Source organism: Nymphaea colorata, chromosome 3 (assembly GCF_008831285.2).
Source record: "Nymphaea colorata isolate Beijing-Zhang1983 chromosome 3, ASM883128v2, whole genome shotgun sequence".
NCBI lineage: Eukaryota > Viridiplantae > Streptophyta > Magnoliopsida > Nymphaeales > Nymphaeaceae > Nymphaea > Nymphaea colorata.
In genome coordinates this window covers 8,326,982-8,351,626 of record NC_045140.1, presented here as the reverse complement: position 1 = coordinate 8,351,626, position 24,645 = coordinate 8,326,982, and the positions used below count along the sequence as shown (strand labels likewise).

The following is a 24,645-nucleotide window of genomic DNA, read 5'->3' as shown; positions in this document are numbered from 1 at the left end:
ATCCGCTTCCAAGTATGAACACTGAATTGAAGAAGAGAATAAGGTTGGATCGAACATACCTGCAATTTCTTTCCATTTTGTTCAAATATATTTATCTTTCTTTTCATGTTTTATGTGGATTGATTTCTAGGTTACAGATCATATTTTTTCCCTTCTCCAACTTTTCTTCTCACCACCAATAGATTTCTTTATCCTGATCTTCTCTGCATGCCATCATCGTAGCTGACTAGCACACCTACTAAGGGCAGCCCATTGTCCACGGCAAGGCCAGGTATATTAATTCATTGCTTTTGCTGCTTCAATACCCTGGTTGTCTTTTTTGTTGAGGAAGGAATATAGATTTCCTTCCATGCAAGGATGATTGCATCCTTGGCCGCAAATATAAGAACAAATATGAAGAAACCCTAATATTTACTAATATTCACATTTTGAGTCTTTGGCCTATAGTGTAGAGTCATGGTGAAGGAATAGTTGGTTAGAAACTAATTTGGTGCCTCCAACAATGGCACTTTGAACAATATGACAATCAATAGAAAAAACATTATTGAAATCCATACAGTTCTATCTCTCACTATGAAAATGTCTCATCATTTTTTGGCTTACTAGAAATTGTATTTTGTTATACCATTCTAGGTTCCACTCCACCTAGTAATTATTCAGCTTACGCTAGTGAATCAAACTTCTATTATTGTGATGATGTTAAGTGTAGAAGTAGTTGAAGAAAGTTGTTGGGATAGAAGTTTAGAAGTTCCTCCCAAAACCTGACCGATCTAGTATACTTGATCTTTTGGAATGCCTTTTGAATGTGACATTAAAGGATGAACTTCTCAATCGTGAGATAATTATATGCTTACAAGTGCCATATCATCTCTTCAACCAAAAGTCCCCATTGGTTCGAGCTATCAATGGCATATATTGAGCCAACCATTTTGGAAAGAGCTTCAAACATAGAACTAGTTAGTGATTAAGAATAGTACTTCCCTTCCTAGATAGCTAATTTATTCAAAATGTTTAGGCTAATAATCACAAGATTATCTCTTGAACAGTTTTTCTATAGTTTATTAAACCAGGGTCAGTTTGCTTGATGGGCAGAAACTTGAGCATGTGTCTGCTTAGGTTGATGGACAACCTTGGGGATCTCAAGTCTAACCTTCCAACAATTTGACTACCATCATTTCCTCATTTTGTCCAATTCCTCTTTTTTTTAAACTTGGAACAATAGAAACTTTTAGGTTAGGGCATGACTTAATGACTTTCACCCCTAACTTTACACACACACGCACACACACACACACACACACACACACACACACACACACACACACACACATATATATATATATATATATATATGTATGTATGTATGTATGTATATATATATATATCTTAAGAAAATAGTTAGTGGGCAGAGAGAGAAACTTGATATTATAAGGCAATACATAGGTCCGCTTCCAAACTATGAATAAGGAGCTATCACTTGAGCCACCATGGTTCAAATCAAATTCTTTTTCTATGCTCGGACGACTGTTTCAATATTTTGTCGAGATGATTATGCACTTGTATTCAAATTGGGATTCACATCCCTAGTAATGAGATATGGTTGCTGAGGAGGACACCACTACGTGTTTCTCTTAAGATATTGTTGCAGGAATGATGTATCAGATGCTGCTCACATGAGTTTAGATACTTTAGCTTTTTAGGTTGTGGACGTAAGTAAGATTAAGTATATTAAAAAGATTTGTGTAGGTTTCATTTGGGGAGAAGGAAGTGATTCTTGAGAGCTCCATCAAATCAGGCACAAGTCTTTATGCCTCTTCAAGATGGAAGGAGAAGTTGGTTTCCAGCATCTTCAAGAGGTGAACCATAGCATTAGCCTACTTGACATGCAAGGCAAAGACAGGGCAATTTAACTGGGCTTATTTTGTTAGAAGCAAATACCTACACAAGAGAAGCCTGTGGACCTATGTTCTTTCCAATCGGGATCAGCCAATTGGAAAGATATTGTGCGAGCGTGGATGGCCATCAAGAGCATTATTAGATAGAAGATTGATGATGGTAATGTTGCCAAATATTGGAAGGATTCATGGGTAGAAGCGCCACTGCTGAGCATGGTCCCAGGAAAAGTTTACCATTTAGTTGAACCATGGCTGGATAAGTCAATCAGGCATTTTATAGAGGACAGATCCACAAATGGCATTGATGCGAGCCCTATCATATATGACATATCAAATAGAAGCACACATTTGGAAGAGAATCTGGATGCCTTGGCATGGACTAAAGAAGCTGGAGTAGATATCTGTAAGAATGAGATGTGGGAGCAAATGAGGACCAGAGGAGTCGAGGAACCATGGCTTTGACTTAACTAAAGTAGTCAAATATTTCCTTGAGTGATGTGGATAGCCTATTTCGGCTATGCCAAGAGGCTCGTGATAGAAGAGCACAAGAGGAATCTTGGTTTTGCTATGGCCTCTAGATGCAGCCTTTGCAAGGAAGCGTAAGAAACACAAGATCATTTGTTCTTCAATTGTCGAGTCATGAAGCTAATCTGGAATAAGATTTGCAGAGGGTTTGGGGTGCGATGAAAGCTAGAGTAGGGAATCAAATATGAGTTTATTTGCTGGTGTGGTAAGAAGTTGAAGGATGAGGATTTGTGAAAGCACTGGAAAAATCTATACCACATGTCCATTCAGTTCATCTGGAAGCTACATAACATGACATGACATGAAGATTGTGAGGTTTTGAGGCATGCAACTTAGGAATTTTGGACTAATTACCAACAACACATCCTCAAATGCCTTGGGATTGCACAAAAATGAGGACCATCAAAACTTGGCTGGTGGCAGGGATTTGGTGGGGACCATGGAGGAATATGGATACCAACACCACTAACAAGGAAAGTTGATTAGGGCGGGCCTGATCAGAAATCACTTAGGGTAATTCAATAAGGAATTGTGATGTGGGGTATAAGCAACAAGAATGACAAGGGACAATCGTTGGAGAAATGTTTGATGGTTTACTTGACCCAACTTGAGCCTTCCTCTCATGTGATTGTGTAGATGAACAACACAACTTGGAGAAGAAATACTGGTGGGGGATTGTGGAGATTCTCGATGGATCAATAGGTGGTTGGAGGAAAGGAAGAGAAATTTCTGTAATGATTTTGGGGGGAGCTCTAGTACCTGAAACAACCTTTCTTTGATGACGCGTCAAGGTGATGGCCATGTTAGAGAATGATTGAAACTTAATGGGGGTTGGAATCCTTTAGAGGAGGACACTAGAATGTAACAGTCCAATCAAGGGACTTATTTTTGATCTTGTAAATACCCTATTTTTTGGCAATCAAAGGTTGGGAAGGCCTACCTATCACAGGTTGTTTTGCAAGTAAGAAAACAAATTTAAGATACTTTGATATTCTAGTGGATTTAAACTGGTTACATTATATTAATTGTGGATTTGTTTTGCATTTGCACATTTGCTTCTTTTTATGATGTTAAATGTGAAAGCTTCAAAGAGCTCCTTTTGTCATTTGGCTTTAGAACACGATCCAACACTTTCAACAGAGAATGACAAGCTGCTCTAGCTATGACAACTGTCCATGTAAATGTAGAATTGCTTGAAAACATGCTTGAAATTTAGGGAGGTTTTTTTACAAATGTCAAAATTATGTATGTATTGGCACATCAAAATGTCAAATTTTAATGCATCAAGTTAGATAGTAACCTTATATTTGTTACTATTATAACAAATGATGAGATTTTGTTGCTTCTTTCACTAGTGTTACAAGGAAAATGGTTCTTAATTGTTAAACGAAAAGAATGTGTAGTTTCTGATAAACTAATTATAAGGTGCACAAAAAGACATAGTATATTTGAATGAGAAAGTTGTGGACTTACATGATCATGTAAGTGATATGATATAAGGAGAAAATAAGAAGACATAATTGAAGGCTAAAAATGTGTGAATATTATTGTCAATGTAAACAAATAGAACATATTTTATCGAAGCTAACAAAAGAATCTCTTGAATATGTTTCTTGTTCTCTCATGCCTAAAGAAAATGGATGGAACAAGAAGTGGGAGGAGCTAGGAGATGGTTTTCACAGTTTCTCAAACCGATCGGATTTTTTTTTCCTTTCAAACCCATTAGGATGGCATCCACCTGCATTTTTGTAGTCATGAATTAAAAAAAAGATTCATATAAGTTTTGTTAAATTAACTAGCAATGTGAACTTAGCTGAATGATGTATCATTGTTACATTTTCCATGTGACATTGGTTCAGGGGTTGATCAAGATGTTGAGCCAAAGTCATTTAAGCATGCCAAATAAGAACCTAGATTGTGTGCTGCCATGCTTGATGAGCTTAGAGCTCTTGAAAAGAACCACATGTGGACTCTTGTTCTACCATTTCCTAACTAAAATATAGTAGGCTGCAAATGGGTGTTTCGGATCAAGTGCAAAGCTAATAGAACTCTTGTCAACTTAAGGCTTGTCTTGTTGCCAAAGGGTTCCATCAAGAAGAAGACATTGTTTGCTTTGAAACCTTCAGTCCCATAGTGAAGCCTGCCACAATTCAGACTCTGTTATTTCTTGCCTTAGGAGAGGGATGGTGTATAAGGCAACTCGACGTAAATAATGCTTTTCTCAATGGCTTTCTCAATGAAGAAGTCTATATGTCCCAACCGTGCGTTTTGTGGATGCCCAAAGAACCATGCAGGTATGCAAACTCCATAAAGCCCTCTACGGCTTGAAGCAGACACCAAGAGCTTCTTTTCAAAGGCTCAGCCAATCACTTTGCACTGTGGATTTTCTGAGCTCTAAATATAATCCTTTGTTATTCATTAAGCATCATGGTGGTTTTATGGTGTACATCCTTTGTTTATGTAGATGATATTTTGATCACCGAAAACTCACATGCTCTTATTGACGAAGTTGTTAAGCTTCTTGTAGACCAGTTTTCTTTGAAAGATCTAGGAGACTTCACTATTTCATAGGTGTGGAAGTGCTTTACAATTCGCAGGGTTCTGTTTGAACTAAATGTAAATATATTTTGAGCTTTTAAAGAGAACCAATATGGTTGAGTGCAAACCCAGCTTTTCGTCAATGTCTTCTTCTGCAAAGTTATTTTCCGGTGATGGTGAAGATTTTGAGAATCCCTTTTTGTAGAGAAGCATAGTGGCTACCCTGCAATATCTTATCATCACTAGACTAGACGTGGCATTTAGTGTAAACCGGGTGTGTTAGTTCATGCACAAGCCTAACAAGTCACATTGGATGGTTGTAAAAGGAATTATTCGATATTTGGAAGACATTTTGCAATGTGGTTTAAAGTTTGAAGCTACCAAAGAAGGATCCATACATGTGTACTCAGCAGACAATTGGGCTAGCTTCCCAAATGATTGAAATTCTACTTCAGGATACGTTGTATACTTTGGGCCCAATATTATATCATGGAGCTCTAAAAAAGAACACACAATGTCTTGTTCGAGTACTGAGGCAGTGTATAAAGGCATTGTGAATGCCACTGTTGAACTCTCTTGGGTTTAGTTTCTTTTGAAATAAATGAAGATTTCTCTTTCCAACATGCCTACTATATGGTGCGACAATATCAGTGCCAACTATCTTGCTGCACATCCTACCTTTCATGCAAGAAGAAAACATATAGAAATCGTTGCTCATTTTGTACAAGATCAAATTGCCAAATGGAAACTCAAAGTCTAGTATATCTCATCAAAGGGCCAAATTGCCGATGGATTAACCAAGCCTCTCGCAGCAACTCAATTTGAAAGTTTTTGCATCAAGCTCAATATAAGGCAAATAGATTTTCGCTTGAGGTAGGCTGTGAAAGAACATGTGGATGTAAAAGAATAGGTGTCACAAGAAAAAATATGTCAATCAGATTGACACTCTTTGAAGAATGTACTAAAATCAAATATAACAAAAATCTCTCTTGCAAAGATTATGATAAGCATGGAAAACCAGGAGCATCATTATCATGTATCCAAATGAAGGCAAAATAAATTTTTAAGCACTCGATAAATTAATTGTTGGATCGAGCTACTTTTCGTCGATGTAGACTGAAAGGTTGACCCACATAATTTTCTACGTCAACTTATCATCCTCTTTAATTTCATGCATGTGCACCTTTTGCACGTAATGCAATAGAGAGAGGAACTCTTGGCATCTATTGGAGGATATTGATCCAAAATACTCTATTATATTTTCCTAGTGTGTAGAATGACAAGTACATACAACAACAAAAAGTAATGTAAACATGTTACACTATCGATGACAAACTAATTAATGTTGTTTGCCTCTGTAGACATGGATGTTGTAAAAGAAAAACAAATAAACTAGGTATGACATAGTCAGGGAGTCTAAACCGGAAAAATGAAATCAACACATTTGAACTTGTTTTGACCTACTTGTCTCAATTTTGGACAATTTCTTTTATCATGACATGTTTCTCTACATAAATGGCATAGCCTTAATTTTGTAAAACTATCATCAGTTGATGCATTTCTGCAAAATGACAAGTATATAAATAACCATAAAAAATATTATAATTTATTTTATGAAAAAAAACAACTCTACCTTGCAGTCCTGCTTAGAGGAGCAATACACGAATCATACCCATGTTTCACATGTGTGACACTTTTTATGTAATTTGCTTTATTCGATGCATGAAGGGATTCACCTTGAAATTCCTTTAGCACAAGCTTGTCTATGATCTGTAAGCAAATGAACCTGCTCAACTTTTGTCTCTGTGTCGCAACACTCTCATCTACACACTTTCGTCCACTTGCGTGCTTCATCAATATTTGCGTCTGACTCAATCAATTTTAAATATCATAGTTCTTTTTACCAATTGTTCAAACTTTTCAAATGCATGCTTAGTGCATTTGGAACTTGACGTTATTTCATCTATGCAAACTTTTGGCCTTTAAACGAAGAATATTCTTGTTTATTTGTGAGGAAACCTTTTCATCTATCTGTGTTTGAAAAGTTGAAAGTCTTTGTACAACACATTTCTTTGCATGTCTAGTCCATTTTTGAGTATATAGGTACACATCAATTCGTATATTCATTTTGCATGAAATACTATAAGCATATGATGACACACAACTCCCATATATTCTCATACTTTGCATCAATAGCTTGATAAAAATTGACTTCTCTAATAATATGAAATTATATACTCCTTACTAATTGGGAGTGCTGCATGACCTCTTATTACTTGTTTAACGTAATATGTTTTCACATGATCGTCAACTTGGGTAGCAAAATAGTGTAGGCAATAGGTAACATCAGTTTTGTAATGAAGTTGTTTTGAAAATCTCTGGGGTAAAAGTCTCACGAGTGATCTTCAATTGGATCATGTGTCTTGATTGGTTCAGTTTCATTATCCATCTTGAGATCCATATCCTTTTCGTTGAAGCATTGTTTATCTATTGCTTTTTGGTATTTGATGACAAACTTACTTAAACTTGTATTTTTATTGACCCAATTTTTAAAATAGTTGTTCATATTTCCACTTCATTGGTTATGGACTTTTTGGCCATGAATCTGTCACTTGAATATGGTTTAGCCCATGTTTCTTTTTCATTCTATAAGTTTGTCGCTCTGTCAATGGTTTCTAACTTGGGATATGAACTACACATTTCATGCCATTTTCTTCAAATCCTTCTATTGTCTTTGACTTAAAAAACCGTACATCCCACAAATGTTTGAAGTGACTATTTTGTTTATGCAAGTTGACCAAATATATTGGCACATTTGTAAATATGTGTCAATTGCAACATCTATGAACTATATTTTGTACTTTCTTCACTACAACCATCATAACAAGATCTTGATCAGTTAAAGTACAAATTAGAGGTTGAACACCTATTGCTTGTAGTGACTCTTCAAATAGCCACTTGAGTATGTTTTTGTTCTCCTCAATAAATAATGCATAACAAAAACTTATACTTTGGCCATGGTGATTTATAATTGTAAATGGAGCAAACAACGTATGATATTTATTCTCTATATATATGGTATCAAAAGAAACCACATCACCAAAATACAAATAATCTTCATGAGCAACTACATTTACTCAAAAGTTGTAACTTGCCCTACTTGAATCACATAATAGAAATTTAGATTTTCATTTGTTCTTTCTTAAAAGAATTCAACATAGCTTGACAATCTTTCCTATAATAACTATCTGTAATTCTTTAGAGGTGCTCATACAACTGTCGTTTACTAAATGACATGTGCTCCTTTCCTTCTACTTGGTGTGCAAATACATTTATAACTTGTGATGCTTTTAATCTAGAACCTGAAAGGATATTTACAACATTCTTCGCAGGGGATTTCATATTCTTTGCCATATTATGAAAGTTTATTTTTTGTAGTGAATGCAAATAATGATTATGTACATACTGTACATTATGCACACACCACTTATTTTCGTCTGAATCAAATTCAATGGACATCTATGCTTTTCAACCACATTTTCTTATTGCAAGTTCCCTTCCCTAATGGCATTTATGTTTCTTGAAACCATTCATTTTGCAATAAACTGCCTCCAATGAAGAACACCGTTCCTCTTTTTCGAGTCATGTATCATTGTATCAAAGCTACCAAGTGTTGCATATGTATGGTAAAACTTAAATGCACTGACGTCACTATCAAACTCCATTCCAGTGTATGATTTATAGTTCTATCAACACTAGGCACCAACTTTGGCTTTATGTTTGTCCCGTCAACACAAAGTTCCTCACTATCGCCATTCAGTGCTTCATTTTCTTCACCTACTAATTCATCATTTTTTTCACCTAGCTAATTCAACATCAAAAACCATAAGTACCATCACTCATCATCCTCAGACTCAACATATGTTGTCTCATTACATTTATTTACTAATTGATCATCAATGGTCATAACCACTGCTTCTTCGCCATCCTCAACATTGGATACATTTATTCTTTCAGACATATTTCCCTTTCTTTCCATGCTTAAACCTATAGAACTGCAATATGAATCTATATTTGAACACATTCACCAGACAAGCAAATAGTTCTTCACTAGATAAACAAGTTCTAACTTGGCGCCACTAAGACTAATCTTGATTGAACCATTGGAACGAAAGAATTATCATTACCCCTCAAGATGTTCTGCAATACAATGTGGAAGGCATTCTTTTAGTTTTTTTTTTAAAATTAAAAATCAGTTTAATTCCAGAAAATATATGTATACTTCATCTATTTGTTAGACATATGTGTACTTCATCTACATAACCTTAATTGTGAGCATTATTATTATATTCTGATGCATAAATAGAGTAACAGTCATTCATGGATCAATAAAAATTGGTAACTCAATTGAAACACAATGGAACCCAAACTTCTGTAGTTAAAAGTAAAGTAAGCAATCAACAAATATGATATAGTGAATTAATTAAAAAGGTTACCAAAAAAGACTATTGTACTAGCTTTTAAGATCAAAAGCAAAGAAAACTAAGAAATGTTGCATTCTAGAAGCATGTCAATAATTTTTTTTACGAGAATGAGGTAGAAATCATGGAGTCTGTGATGCATTTGAACAACCCAACTTGAGTAAAAGCTAAGTCCATTGTAGCTATATGTGTGAAAATTTGAGTTAATGCTGTTCAATGTACCTGATATGGCATAATATAGGATCTGGTATGTCAGGGTTGTTGCTATCACTACAACAGTGCATGGGCATAATTTTTGCTTCTGGAATATCAAGGATCAGTAAAAATCTTTTCAAGAAAGAGGGGAAGCATTTTGATCAAAAGGTGAGCAAAGCTACAAGCTGATGCAAAAATTCATCAACATTGCATCAATAGTAAATAAACCTCAATAATTGACAAAAAATAAACAGCCTATAGCAAAAGGTGAGCAAATGTCATCAAATAATTATATGAAAATAAACTATAGGCATCATTAATTGGTTGCAATAGATAAATTCTCCCAAGAGACAAAAACAGACTGATATACAATACTATATTGTGATGTCTACTTAGTAGTAGACACCAAGATCATATGGAATTGTAAAGAGATTATTTTGAAAACTTCAAGGTATCAGCTATCTCATATAATGTATAAGCTGTCACCACTTAACCGAAAACGAAGCTTAGTTGGAAAGCACTTCTTGACAGGATTAGGCCTCCACAAGATGAGAAGATTCACTCGGTTCCTATGCTTAAGCATTCCATAAGATTATGAATGGGAAATTTGTGCAGACCAGGTCTAAGCAGCCTTAAACATTGTACAATGGGATCCACTGTCAAATAAAATTTGAGTATTTAAGTCAGTCCACTAAGTTTTCCTTTTAGGTTAACAATCATGGCGCAAACACAACTTCCTATGTCTTAACATTGCAACTTGTCATCTTCAATAGAAATTTGACCATAGAAAGGTAAACAACTGAAACTGAAGCTGGATCAATCTCCCAACAGCTTGCCTTTGGCAAAGTTGAGTGCTTGATGCCCCAAAAATCAATCCACATAAAACATGAAAAGAAAGATAAATATGTTTGAACAAAATGGAAAGAAATTGCAGGTAATTTTGACCCAGCCTTATTTTTCTCTTCTTCAGTGTCAATGTCCATGATTAGATGGGAATCATGATGACATCACCAACAGCGATGGTTTCAATGGGGTTTTCACTGGTATACATCTATAGCAGTGACTCACGCACCATTATAGCTTCTATTTTTCTAGAAAAAAAAAAGCTCAGCTCAGGTGATAGACCTAGCTTGCCTATTTAGACTTCAAGTATTTACCTCACGTAAAACAAGACTCCCAAGCTTCAACGCTAGAGTTTCTAAAGAATGCAAATAGGACTATCAACTTCTCAAGATATTTTTTCTTTATTCATAGTGGCCAAATTCATCTTAAAATGTCATAGAGACAGACAAATATTAGTGATACCTAGAAAATATCAAAGCTCGAACAATTCTTGATCAAGTCAACAACCTCCTTCCATGTAAGATCCACATGTGAAACAATACAAGTTGCTACTTGCTGAAAAACTCTAACTCGACAAGCAATATACAACTCAAATACAAGATTTGGAAGAAAGATATGCTTATCCTAGATGACTAAAAGCTTAAATAGCAAGCAAGAACTGTAAGACTCATGGATACCTGATCATACAAGTATTTATTTTGAACATTTAGTGTCATATAGTCCTTTATGTGGCCCACCTTCATAAACATGGTGATTAAAGTTGTCACCAATAAAGTTTAATTTACAAAAACCCAAACCACTGCACACTTAAGTTGACACACAAAAATTGAAATAAGATCCAATTTTAAAAATTGGTGATAGCGTGGGCTTTCCAAAAATAGTGGGTCTTTAAAATCAGTGACAGGAACGATTCCCCAATTCTGCTATAAAACAAGAAACTATTTAACATATTCATATTGTTAAACAATGTTTAGAGACCAAAGAACTTTGACAGATTTAGTGTTTGCAGTGAAACAAAAATTGCTCAGATCAAATGAAGCTTTACATATCAACAAACTTATTGGAAGAGAGGTACTTGGAGGACATACGATTGACAGTACCTGAGATTGAGAATTCTCAATATCAAGAGTTCCCTAGTTAAAATTTAATTTCTCAAAACTGCAGTAAATATGAATGCCTTCCATTAGCTTTGATAGTAACAGTTAGTTGATTCGTAGAGGCAATCAGGTTCTAGGACTGTTCATTGCTCACTGTGGCCCTTGTATTGCTATTGTTCACAAGTTAGTAGGATTGAACTTAGTGCCACCTGGTATCTTTAACCAAAAGGGGATGTTTGATGCATCACAAATGGTGGATACAAGCAAAAGGGCTGCCCCTTCAGTGAAGGAAGAAAAACAAAAGAAACCGACCAGCGGCAGTGCATGTTTCCGATTTTGTTTCAAAAAACAAACGATCAAGATTTACCCTATCAAATCTATATTTTTGATTTGTTTCAAATTAAAAAAAAAAAGAACAATGGTAGTGTGTTGGCCATGGTTCGGGCTGACACAAACTAGTCAAAAAGGGCTGCTCTCCAGCAACCCGTTATTGTAAAAAAATAAAAAAATAAAAATAAAAAATCAAATACTTCGGCAGGGCAGGGGCAGACACAACCAGCCAGAATGGGAGGGAGAGAATACCAGGGAAAAGGGGGCCACCGGAAAGCGTTGCTGTTGAACAACTTGCTGCCAATCGTTTAAGAGAGAAGAAAAACTACTTATTGAAATATTATCTGTGAACATCAGGCTACAAAATGACTAGGCCCAGAAAATTCAGTAACAAGTACGTTCCCACCGAAATGCCGGTGGCCATTTGTGGTTGACGCAGGGCTGGTCGCTGTCATCATCAGTGGGGGAAATGGTATTCAGCTAGGAGGAACCAGAATGAGCGAGAGGGGAGAAAGAAGGGAGAGAAGTGGAAATAGCAGGAGGGAGATGAGAAAGAAAGTGAGAGGGGTTCAAGTAGGAGAGGGGAACGAAAGGGAGGAGAAAGAGGGAGGCAGGAGGGAGAGGACTGAGGAAGAAAGGAAAGGGGTAATATGTTTATACAATTAATATATATAAAGATGTTCATGAATGAAGAAAACTTATGAACAATAAAAAATAAGACCAAATGACATGTCCAATATATAAAGGTATGAGTAGAATATAATATCTATTATTAAACTAAAAAAGTATATAAAATGCTAAAAACAGCATAACTGAGGCAGAAAAATAGAAGCATCATTTCTAAAAAAAAACTCAAAAGAAAAACAAAAATGACCTCGGCATGGTTGACGGCGGCCTATACCATGTCATAGGTACACCCGCACCAGTCATATTGGCTCATGTGCTTTTGCTGTTTTGGAGTGTGGGTACACACACAAAGACAAAAGAAACGAATTATTCACGTGCTATGAATGAATAGTTGATTGTCCTAGTTCCTAATTTTTGTAAGCATTTTGCAGTTGGGTTGGATCCACCTAATTGGCAGCCTGAGCCCAGTATGAAAGCGGGCATGTTGTTACAAAAAAACGTTCTCCTTACCAAACACCAAACCAAAAAATGTCAAGAACAAATTGTTCATCTGTTTTGATGGAACAGATTCTTCCAACTTGAATGTTTCTATTCGACATTTAGTAACATGAACACTTTTATGGAACACTATGTTCCAAAGACATTATTTTCATTAACAAATGCCTTGCTAGAAAAATTTTCTTTTCAAAATATGAGAGTGGTTTGTTTCCCTCATTTTCTATCCAACATTTGGCACCAATAGCACTTCTATAGAACCTCATATTTCAATGACATGTTGTTTTCTTTATCAAACTACTTCTTAATGACTATTAGTATAGATGAACCAAAATAATTGGATTCCAAGATACCTCAAGTAGATTTCTGCCTCAAATAGGGCCTTCAACCATAAAAATTAAAGTTGAGCTTGAGGCAAAACCAGTTAAGTTGTAAGCATATTGATATAGATATGCACAAAAAGTGGGACTAAAAGATTAATCAAAGAGATACTTCAAAAAGGTGTGATTTAGGCGAGCCACAGTTCCTACTTTTTGCAGGCTTTATTCGTTAAGAAAAAGGATGAGACTTGGCATTTTTTTTTTTAATTATAGAGTGCTTAATGCAATTACCGCATAAATAGATACATCATACTGTTATTGAGGAGTTGTTGGATGAATTGATGGTGCCAAATCTTTTTTAAAACTAGATTTAAGGATAGGTTACCACCAAAGAAGGATCACATAGGAAAACATAACAAAAAAAAGTGGCTTCCCAAACACATGAAAGGCATTATAAATTTAATGTCATGCTTTTAAGATTAATGAATGCCCTCACTACTTGTCAAGCCTTGATGAATGAAGTTCTTCTCTTCATTTAAGGAGATTTGCATTATTTTCTTATGATATATTAATCTAGAGTGCTAACAAGGAGGCACATGTAGTGCACTTGAGAATTCTGTAGAGTTTTTTGCAGCAACATAAGCTATATGCCAAGGCATCTAAATGCTTGAATAGAAGCCAGCAAATGCCTTATTAGGCCACACCATTTCAGACCAAGGAGTCAAAATGGAAGAGGACAAGGTAATGGCCATTTGCAATTGAGAATTTCCAACCACTTTGAAAGGATTCTTGGTTTAGCTAGATACTCCTGCATGTTCATGCATTACTTCAGTAAGATTGCACTGCCACTCACTATTATGTTAAGAAAAGGACAATTTCAATGGAGGACCAAAAGTAAGGTTGGATTTGAAGAGTTGAAACAGACTATAACCAACATCCTAATTTTGTAGTTACTAGATTTGAATCAGCCCATTTGTAGTTGATACAAATGTGTCGGAATTTGGGGTAGGAGCAGTTTTGAGGCAAGGCAAGTGTTCGATCGCTTGCTTCAATCGATCAAGGGGAGATAATTTTCAGGGGTAGTTTGCTTATGATCAGGGGTAGAAGGTTTTTTGTGTACACAAATCATAACAATAGAAATGGTGGTGCTATGACTTTAACATCCACTGTAAGAGAGGACCAGAAAATGGGGTGGCCAATAAACTGCCAAGGAAGTTTGGGACAGATGTTTGGATGAAGAAATTAATGTCATCCCGATTAAGCATTTTAGTAAAATCAATAGTGGACATATGGGATGGTTGGACGAAGCCCATAAAAAACTCAAACCAGTCGAAGACATATGACAACAATTGAAAAGTAATCAATTAAAGAATCATGGATACTATTGGCATGTGCCCTATCTATGTTTTCAAGGCATAATATATGTTCCCCAAGAATCGGGTTAATCAAAAAGCTGTTAGGAATATACTATGATGGAAGGAGGGAGGGAACCAAGGAGTAGAGTTTTATCCCCCATATGTCCACTATTGATTAAAATTGTAAAATATACCAAGTCATCAAAGAATCTGACAAATGTTTTTGTCGCCTAGCATGAAGAGGGACATCAAGGATATATTAGGAGTTGTGTTGTATGCCAAAAGCTTAAATATAAAACTCCGACCTCTTAGGTTGTTAAAATTGTTGCTGATTCCGTGACACATTTTGGAGGAATTGTCTATGGACTTCATTAAAGGGTAGGTGTGATCTAAAGAGAAATCCATTATATTAATCGTAATTAGGGGCGGAGCTAAGGTAAGGCCACATGGGCCTTGATTCTATCTAAAAACAAAAAATTACATGTAAATTTTAAAAAATTTCACTTGTTTTATATAAAAATTTTGAAAAATGATATTTTAGCTCTAGTCAAAATTTACAAATTTTAATTCGCCCCCCTCGTGAAAAATTTCTACCTCCGCCCCTCGTTATAATCAATCGCTTTTCGAAATACACCTATTTCATAGCCTTTTCACGCCCCTACACTACAAAAGAAGTAGCCAAGGCATTTCAAAATCATGTAGGAATGTTGCATGACATGTCAAAGATGACTGTAAGCGATCGAGATCCTCTATTCCTTAGCAAATTTTGGCAGTATTATTTTAGTTTATAGGAGAATAAACTTTTCTTAGCACCGCCTACCATCCTCAATGTATGGATAAATGGAAGTACTAAACGAAGTCTTAGAGACATACTTGAGGTGTTATATGCAGCGATAGTCACATAACTAGATTGAGTACTTGTTGTGGGAAGAATTTGCTTACAACACGGCCACCAATTCCTGAACGAGTAAGTCCCTTCTTGAGATTGGCAGACCTCTTCTAGGCATAAGAAGAATTCATCCTCAACCATACCATTTACATGAGGTTAATGTACAATTCCTCAGCCGTGATAGGGTGACCAAGATTGGCCGATCATTATTTGCTAGAATGGGAAGTTCAACCTTTGATTTGATCATTATAAGCTGATAAACTAATAGTAGACATGGTATTGAGAACTTCTTCTAATTCTCAACCCAATTTGCCTTTCCAGAAGATCGTGAATCAAAAAGATGGCGACGATGTTGTTGTGCTATCGTGATGATCTAATGTTGTCCAAATGATCTATTTGATTTGGAATTTAAGGACCCTAGAATGTCCCAAATTGTTGTACTCTGAGCTTTTGCCAAACAATTTTTTCTAAAGTGTAACCTAATTCTTTATTTAAAATGATGATAGTTTATACTTTGCCGGTAACATTGTCTAATAGTTTTAATGGTTATTTTTGTGCATCATAATTTTAATTTAAAATGATTTTAGATTTTTAAGAAAAGAGTCGTCACACACTCTCTCTTAGGGACAATTGCTAGTTATGAAATTAATAACTTGCCGTTTCATATATATATATATATATATATATAAATTTTTGATGTTATAAAATTAAAGAACATACATATTGATCTTGAAGAGCAAGCCAAATTTAATCATGAACTTGACGTGCTTGTGTCAAACTTCTTCCGGATCACCATTTAACACATCAAAATTTTTCATTGGGAGGATTACAGAAGTTCAAATTAAATTTTCTAATGAGTCCACTACTAATGGTGTAACGCCAAGCACCAGCGTGGCACCTGAGGTGGTATCAGTTCAAAAGGCCAAGAATCACATAGTAAGCTATCAGCACAGGCAGGGAGACAAGCATCCCAAAAATGACCCTGCAAATTAAACAAATAATAAAATAATTTTGAATGAGCAGAAAAATGATATGTAAAACCAGACGAAGGAAATTATATAGCACATATTTTTTTTTTTGCATAGGCAAAATGTGAAAATTCAAGGTAAAAAAACAACTTTTTTTCTTGTTGGAGAGAATTTTTTATACGAAAAAATATGAAAGCATCTTCATGCGTGGAGATTGAGAATCTTTTTAATGGCATCCTCTTTGCATTCCCCTCTTTTTACCTTGAAGAAAATTTTAACTTCAAATAAAAGATGAATTTTCACATAAAAATTCTCCCCATGCTTTCATAGAGGAAACTTACGCCGTGCTGAGGACCTCCGCATGCAGGTCGTACTCCCTCGCGTAAATGAATGAGGTGATGGATTGCGGCACCGCAGCCTGTCGTAAAGTCGAAATCAGCCATTTAAAAAGTACACATCGCAACCGATCACTTTGCTTTGATAAACGACTGATGGAAGGCAAGCCACAGGTTCGACTCTAGTGGATGTCGGTGGTGCAAATTTCATTTGAGTATTTCGTGAATCTACACTAAATTCATTGGACAGTTTGTTATTTTATGAACCTATTTTGGGACCCCTAGTCTCTTGCAAATTGTGTTACCTGGATGATGGCAACTCGACAGTCCAATATTTTAAGAATCTATTTTGGGACCTCTAGTCTCTTGCAAATTGTAGGAAGAGAATTACCTGGATGATGGCAATCCGGAGGACGGTCCCGCGAAGGCCCACAACAATGGAAGCAATGGCCATGGCTGCTGGTCCAGCAATGAACCTCAACACCATAGCAAACACTGCTAAGCTCGGCCCACATGCTATAAGCTTCTTTTGTTGAGACATGAAAACTCCTGAAAATACCCAATGCATGCTTCAAGTTAACAATACTAGGACACTGAACTCATCTGCAGTTGAAACTCACAACTTCTAACAGTGTTCTTGAACCTATTCATGCATTCATTCCCAAAGTTTCAAATTCAACTCATAAAACATGCTTCTCTCATGTGTACACATTAGTTTGTTAAGTCAGGAAAGTTCGGGAGAATCCAGGGGCAGAGGGAGGCCTAGATGAGTGCAGGAAAAAAATATTAAAAAAATCAATTTTTTTTAGTTTGGCCCATCTCGTCGCTCCTCTTCTCAACCAATGGATCGTTTGGCCTGCCCCTAAAAAAAATCCTGGCTCCACCTTTGGAAGAATCGGACCTTAGACTTTAAGGTTATTTGAATATGCATTAAAACCAAAGCATGTCTCCACGATTGAGGGATTGTTGACAAAGTTGATATTATCAAATGTATAACACAATCTACGAAACTATGTGTTCGAACTAAGGGTTGAATAGACAAGGACAAAAGCTTTCCCAAACTTGTGTGACCATCAAGGCAATTAGGAAGCTAATTAGTTCGAGGCATACCCATGCTAAACATTGCCATGCCTCCACCAGCTTTAGACAATATGGTGATCGATCCTTCCATCACGCTTGGCATACCAAAATGCCACCTGCAATTTTATGGTCATCAACGGATTGCATCAGTCCATGTGAAACATTCAAAGAAGAATTCTTGAACAAATAAGTTATCCGTTCCAATCTTTGATCCTGGGTTCCTATCTTTTAGATCCTTTATGCGACTGTGATTAGGTCCACTAGATACATCTGATCATATACCATCTTTTGAATTTGTTCGTTTATGAGTCAATAGAATATGTTAACATCATATATATATATATATAGAGAGAGAGAGAGAGAGAGAAAGAGAGAGAGAGTTATTCTGCAAGGAAATGGAGCTCACCGGTTAGAGAGAGAAGCCCATATAACACCAACAATGCTAGCATAAGAGTTGGGGTTGATAGCAAGCTTCAAAAACACCACCCTCAAGATTGCGCAGATTGAGGGTTTCTCACTGCTTAAACTCTCAGTTCCCTGTGCCTCCTTCTCTACGTCAACTGAGACAACTTGGGAGTCCTTACTAGAGGCCATGACAGAGAGCACACTGCTCCTTGCTTTTCTCACCTCCAGCACAAACAGCAGCACTGTCAGCCACACTATGGCTTGGAAAACAGAGAGTTGCACCACCAGGTCTTCTGCCATCATACCATACATGCCATGCAGCATGGGCACACCCACAACCAGTGAGTTTGTGAGTGTGATCAGTGAGAAACTTGTTATGGACCAGCTATAGCTCCCTTTACTACTGCACTTAGCCCAGAAAGCCAAGATCACCACTATGATCACCTTGGAGAGCACATCGGCCGCGATAACCTGGTAATTCATCGCAAATGGGTCGACATGCGACGCGAACTCGAAGGTGAAGAAGGGGAGAGTAAAGTAGGCCACAAGCTTGTTTATGGCTATGCACTGCTCAGGGGTGAAGATCTTCCACCATCTCACAGAGCCATAGCCAAGGAAGAGAGGGACATATAGAGGGAAGGTGGATGATATAACATTGTAGATATCCTTAATGCCAATCATCTTCTTTCTTCTCTGAGTTGAACAAAGGAAATCAAATCGACTATAATGGAAGTGTCAACTCCCAAGAGTTTGCTTCTTTTCTCAAACGATGGCTGGTGTAGTTGGTGCCTCCTTTTTTTCACTGTTTTGTATTTATATGATGTGGGCAGCAGAGTGTGGGATAGTGGGATTCTTTTGCTTGGGATTCTCTTGACCAGTTGGGTAATTATTGAACGCATGAAATTGCTGAGAGCAAATCTTCTCCATTGGGTTGCTTTGATCGTTCATTTGTGAGGAGAAAGGAAATTTGATGTTGCTTTCATTATTGTTCTTCTACATTATGCTAGAAGGAACATGAAACCCTGGTGACACGCCAGTCTATTGGCATGAAACTAAAAATCAGTTCCTTTGTAAAATACTTTGAAATTTATATGTATTGACATTGAATAGAAACAACTGCCAAACTTTTAGGGAAATAACAAAAATATGGCCGAACTTTGAAATTTTAGATTTAGCTACTTGATATACTGAGAAAATGGAGCAAGTGAAGCAATAAAATAAACAAGTACACACTCAAACGTGAAATAATGTGGAATCCTTGCGGCTAGACAATTCTATGAACTGAAGTTATATATATTCTTATGAATTATAATTCTCAAAGGCTTTTAATGTAATACAGGCATACTCTACATGTTCTAAGCTAGCCGTTCTCATGATATGACTTTTGAGATGTAAACGGATCAGATTTGGCTACCAACCAGCGATTACCAAATTCGACTTGATCGGATCCTACGCAATCAGATCCCAATATTTATATTCGGATCCAATTTTTTCAAACCCAGTTCGAATCCAATTTTTTCAAACCCAGTTCGGATCCGACTAGCCTAATATCGGGCATTTATATATAATTGGGTTCAGATTGTAGTCTAGTATAGCATTGAGACTCAGTTAATTGCGAAGCTGCATAGCAATCTCGAATCAGCTTAGCCATCTAATCCGAGTTTCTTTACCAGATTGGAACAAACAGTTAGACATAAATCCGATATATATGACATTCCTCTGTGACGTTAAGGCAGGACTTTTAACATATTGAAGATCAACCGCTCAAAATTGTTGCGATATTAAATTCCTAAAAGATCATATTTTCCGTTAAGACAAACGTGATGCAGCGTAAGCATTGATTCTTGGCATATGGACAATGCTAAACGCACTTACAAGCATGGTTTGATTTGGAAAAGAAAAAAAGGGAAGGGACTGCTTGTAATGGTAGCCGGCACATTTTCTAGCATGCATATTCTATGCTCAACTGTAAAGCATATAAAAAGCAAATTTTCCATCGGCATCCTTGTGAAATTAGCTTTTTTTTAAATGCAGTTCTTGCTCAAAGCATTTTCCAAAGCCAACCTTTCCTTTTTTGGTACATAAGGTATCCTCTTAATGCTATTATATGGATGATATAATCAGAAGATCATCGTGTTCTTATTTATACCTATTTCGAGAACATTATGTTCTCGTTCAAAGAAACATAGTGCCGTAGTGAATATTGTTTTCTTACATTTGTGGACAATCAAACATTGGACATAATTACAGCATGTTCCTTGAAGCAGGTGTGCTTGAAACATGTGTTTTGAGAACATTTGTACGAGGGGCCCGGATCTGATTTGAGGACTTTGTTAATTTCTAATGTACTTGAAAGCCATTCTGGTCTGTGATGCCTAGAAATGTCGTAATCATGTGAGAATTGATTAAACTTATAGATAGGGGTGAACACAAACCGAGTTGAGACAGAGTTCAGTCAGCTCGAACTCGGTTCGACTAATGAAACCTCGAGCTCGCTTCGGCTCGAGCTCGAAAATAGTTCGATGGAAGCAACTCGAGCTCGACTCGGCAGTTACGGGTTGAGCTCATGCTCAACTCAATTGAGGCTCGACAAATTCATTTGTATAAAATTAATATTCATTGTTACATGTTGAGCTCAAGCTCGACTCAATTAAGGCCCGACAAGCTTATAAACTCATTTGAATATATCGCATTGATTAAGGCTCGACATACTCGATTAAAGCTTGAGCTTGACTCAGCAGTTACGTGTTGAGCTTGAACCTTAACTCGATTATTTGAATAAGTCAGCTCATGAACTTGAGCTCAACTCATTAAGCAAATGACTCGCTCAAACTTGTTCACGAGTCGAGCTTTAACAAGTCAAAGTCGAGTAGCTCAACTCGTTGTTCACCCCTACTTGTAGAACACAGTAGTTATTTGGACTATTTTGACAATAACAGCAAATTAATGTACTTACGCAATAAAAGTTTGGACTATTATGAAAAGGGAAAGCAAAAAACAGAATATTGTCTTATTATGCTTGACGTATCGTCCTCTGAAATTCAAGTGTACCACCGAAAAATTTGAGTGTGCCTTTTTGTCATACATCATCCATTGTATTGTTGAATGGGAATAGAATGATACTTTACGTTTTATTCTCCAAATTTTGATGTCTTATTCCAACCCGTTGTCCAAATCCATTCAAGCATTGTAGCCATGAAGGAAAGGAATATGGAATAATACATCATCAACCTGCATGCTCTTATGTGGTGTTTGCCATCGCCAGGCATAGTGCTCCAATCTCCAAATTTTATTCCTTTCCAAATCCCAGATGGGAATGAGACACGTTATCTCAGAATTAATGCCACCAAAACTACCAGAACCACAAGTAGGCCCTAAATGGATTGTGGTCTAGATCTAAGATCTGATTCTTGTATTCCGTTTTTGCCAAGGGAAGATTGGCTTGTGTCCTTAGATAACTAGATGATTTGACAGTACTCATGCATGGTGTACATGAGCTATATATGGTGGCATTTTTTTTTCTGCTTCAAAAGTACCATGTGTGATTTTTATTTTGTATTTTCAAAAGTTTTTAATTATTATTATTTATATAGTTTCAGTTTATTTTGTTTGAGAACAAAAAATGTTAATATATTTTAGCTGATAATTTACAACCGATTCAGCTGTATTGTTGAATAAGTTAATTTACCGAATCTTCATCTTGGCCAGTTTTCTTGAACAACCGATTTTTATAAAACAACTTTATCATTAGGCTTTGTTTAATTGGTGCGACCCATGGTACCAACACTACCTGTGAAGAGTTCATCTCCTGGTTCAAATAACTGGAATCATGGTATAGGTTGAGGGATTTGACATAGAAGTTCCCCATCTTATTGGGTACAAATTGAAATGCAGCCAGCCTTCACTTTTCAAATTTTCAAATTTGTGATGGACTTTTAGATGTCCAGTGCAAACCACTCTTAAGGGTAGTTTGGCAGCATAGACACTTTGTAAGTGTCTCATGAGTCTGGCTTAACAATTAGGGTGGGTTCATTGAACAATAGTTTAGTGTCTAATGCACTTGCTCCAATCTTTAGACCAATTTTATGGGGCATTCACGACGTGCCTCTCCTACCAAATGACCCCCTAGAGAGGATTGGATAACAACGTATTTGAGATCATCAATATTTCAGAACTGTAGATTTAAGATCAGACCATCCCCCTTTGATCTTGAATACAACATTTTCTTAATGCAAGGAACTAAGATAAACATCTTAAGTGTGGGTCTTTAGGTCTGACCCAAGATCCTTAGTTTGATGAACCATGGATTTACCATAAGATCTTTTGCCACATCACAAAAGCATGACACCTCATGTACACATCAGATCCATGAATTTCAAATGTAGAGTAACCAAATGCTCTCTAAATGGCTATGGACGGACAACCTGACTAACCTAAACAACCAGGTAAGAAAAGACAGTACAATCAAGTATACAATCTTACCCTAGTGGTGATTTTTAGATGTAAAAGAAAGGGGTTGAGTTGTATAATGGCCCATGTAACCCCATTTTTCAAAATTTTCAAATTAAAAAATAAAAACATTTTAAACTAATTTAAAATAAAAGTCATAAACCTATATTGGCCTTACATCATGTTGGCAAGAAACAACAAATGTGTATCGCTCAAAGTGGGTGGATGTAGACAATACTTGAAACACTAGGTTAGTCATTAGGTGGGAAAAAGGTACCCCAACTTCCATGGTTGGGATAAGAGACTCTAAGGTTGTGTTTGTTAAATTGAGGATCTTAGTAGCTGTTTAGCAACATAAATAGTTTGCAATTGTTTCGTGAGTCTGCCCCAAAGATTGGAGTACTTTCATATATATAATGATGCTACTCACAACCATATATTACGTACAAATTTAGTGCAACACGAGTGATGCATGCATAATGCATTAGAGATTTTCCTTTGTATGTGTCCTAGGGCACAACATACAAGCAGTCAGTGTAACTAGTGCATCAGTGGTCGTACTGTAGAACACACATATAAAATGTAAAACAACATCCTGTAGCCAAAAGATAAAATAGATATATCATAGCACAAAAACTAAGTAAAAGGACATCACCCTACATGGTCATATATACACAAAACAGTTCCACGACCAAAACGCAGCAAGGATTAGCATCAGCCACAATCCAAAGATCACTCTCTATCCCAACAGCATCATAATGCACCACACTCCTCGGAATGAGTACCTGAAAATAAAATATCAACAAGCACAAAAGATAAACTTGAGTATAGTCTATCCCTGAGGCCCATACATACTTCAACCATTCAAACCTAGATAGTATAGATGGAACAATAGAGACACCAAAACACCAAGTATTCCATCTAAGTAATGAGTAGCCATCATAATGTAGTTTGCATGCTCAAACACATAACCCTAAGAACTAAGCAATGATGTATTTCACTATGGAATGTATAATGCGCAACAAGACCTGCCTGTAGCTTTCGATCATCACACACAACAAGTAAGTCATGAGAATAGTAGAACTTGGGGTAACCTTGTTGTAACTCCCAACGACTACTAAGCTAACCTATAATTGTTACAGCAACACATCCTATACTATACGTGGGGACAGACTCATTGCTCCCGGGTAAGGAGCACTTCACAATATGGTTTGTTCTCAATAAGTCCGTTCTCAAAACCCAGGCCCATGCATCGCCCTCCTAACCCCTTTTACATTAGGCTCAACTAATGTCCATTTTGTTTGATTTGTTAACAATAAATCTGGCCTTAGGCCCTTGCCCCTACATCCATCTCCTGCTCATGCTCTCAATATCATATCATTAATCATAAACAAGTAAAACATAACAATGGATCAAAGACAGCACATACTCAACCGAGATATATATATATATATATAGGGCCCGTATGCTTGAAATGGTGTGTGGGTACACCTCGGGAAGTCAAAAACAAGCTGAGCCTACAGCCGATGATGGTGCCTAGCCACGCGAGGGTTGTGGCCTAGCCATGTCAGCCGTAGCTCAGCCATGGACGACCAGCAACCACTGACCTACGTCAACCACCGGATACAAGAAAAATGGCTCGGGCAGTTCAAAACTATTTGGGTTATGTACCATTTTTTGACATGTAGAATGCATCTGTAATGTCAATATCTCAAAAAACATGCTCCAAAGGGCTATTTCACAAACTGGGCAATTTGGGGGTTTATAAAATCACCTCAAATGTGCATTTTCTCCCCAAACAAATTATATGAATACGTG

The 24,645-nt window shown here is 36.6% G+C and overlaps 1 protein-coding gene across 1 annotated transcript; it reads right to left on the bottom strand.

Annotated features, from left to right (window-relative positions):
- Positions 1 to 16,368: 16,368 nt before the first annotated feature.
- LOC116251122 (auxin efflux carrier component 5) lies at positions 16,369 to 19,148 on the bottom strand. The gene is made up of 5 exons (XM_031625200.2): positions 18,380 to 19,148; positions 18,004 to 18,089; positions 17,285 to 17,442; positions 16,900 to 16,976; positions 16,369 to 16,572 (listed from the first exon to the last, which is right to left on the bottom strand). Exons 1-5 carry the CDS (start codon positions 19,057 to 19,059, stop codon positions 16,500 to 16,502), a joined length of 1,074 nt encoding a protein of 357 aa, XP_031481060.1. The 5' UTR covers positions 19,060 to 19,148; the 3' UTR covers positions 16,369 to 16,499.
- Between the last annotated feature and the right edge of the window lie 5,497 nt (positions 19,149 to 24,645).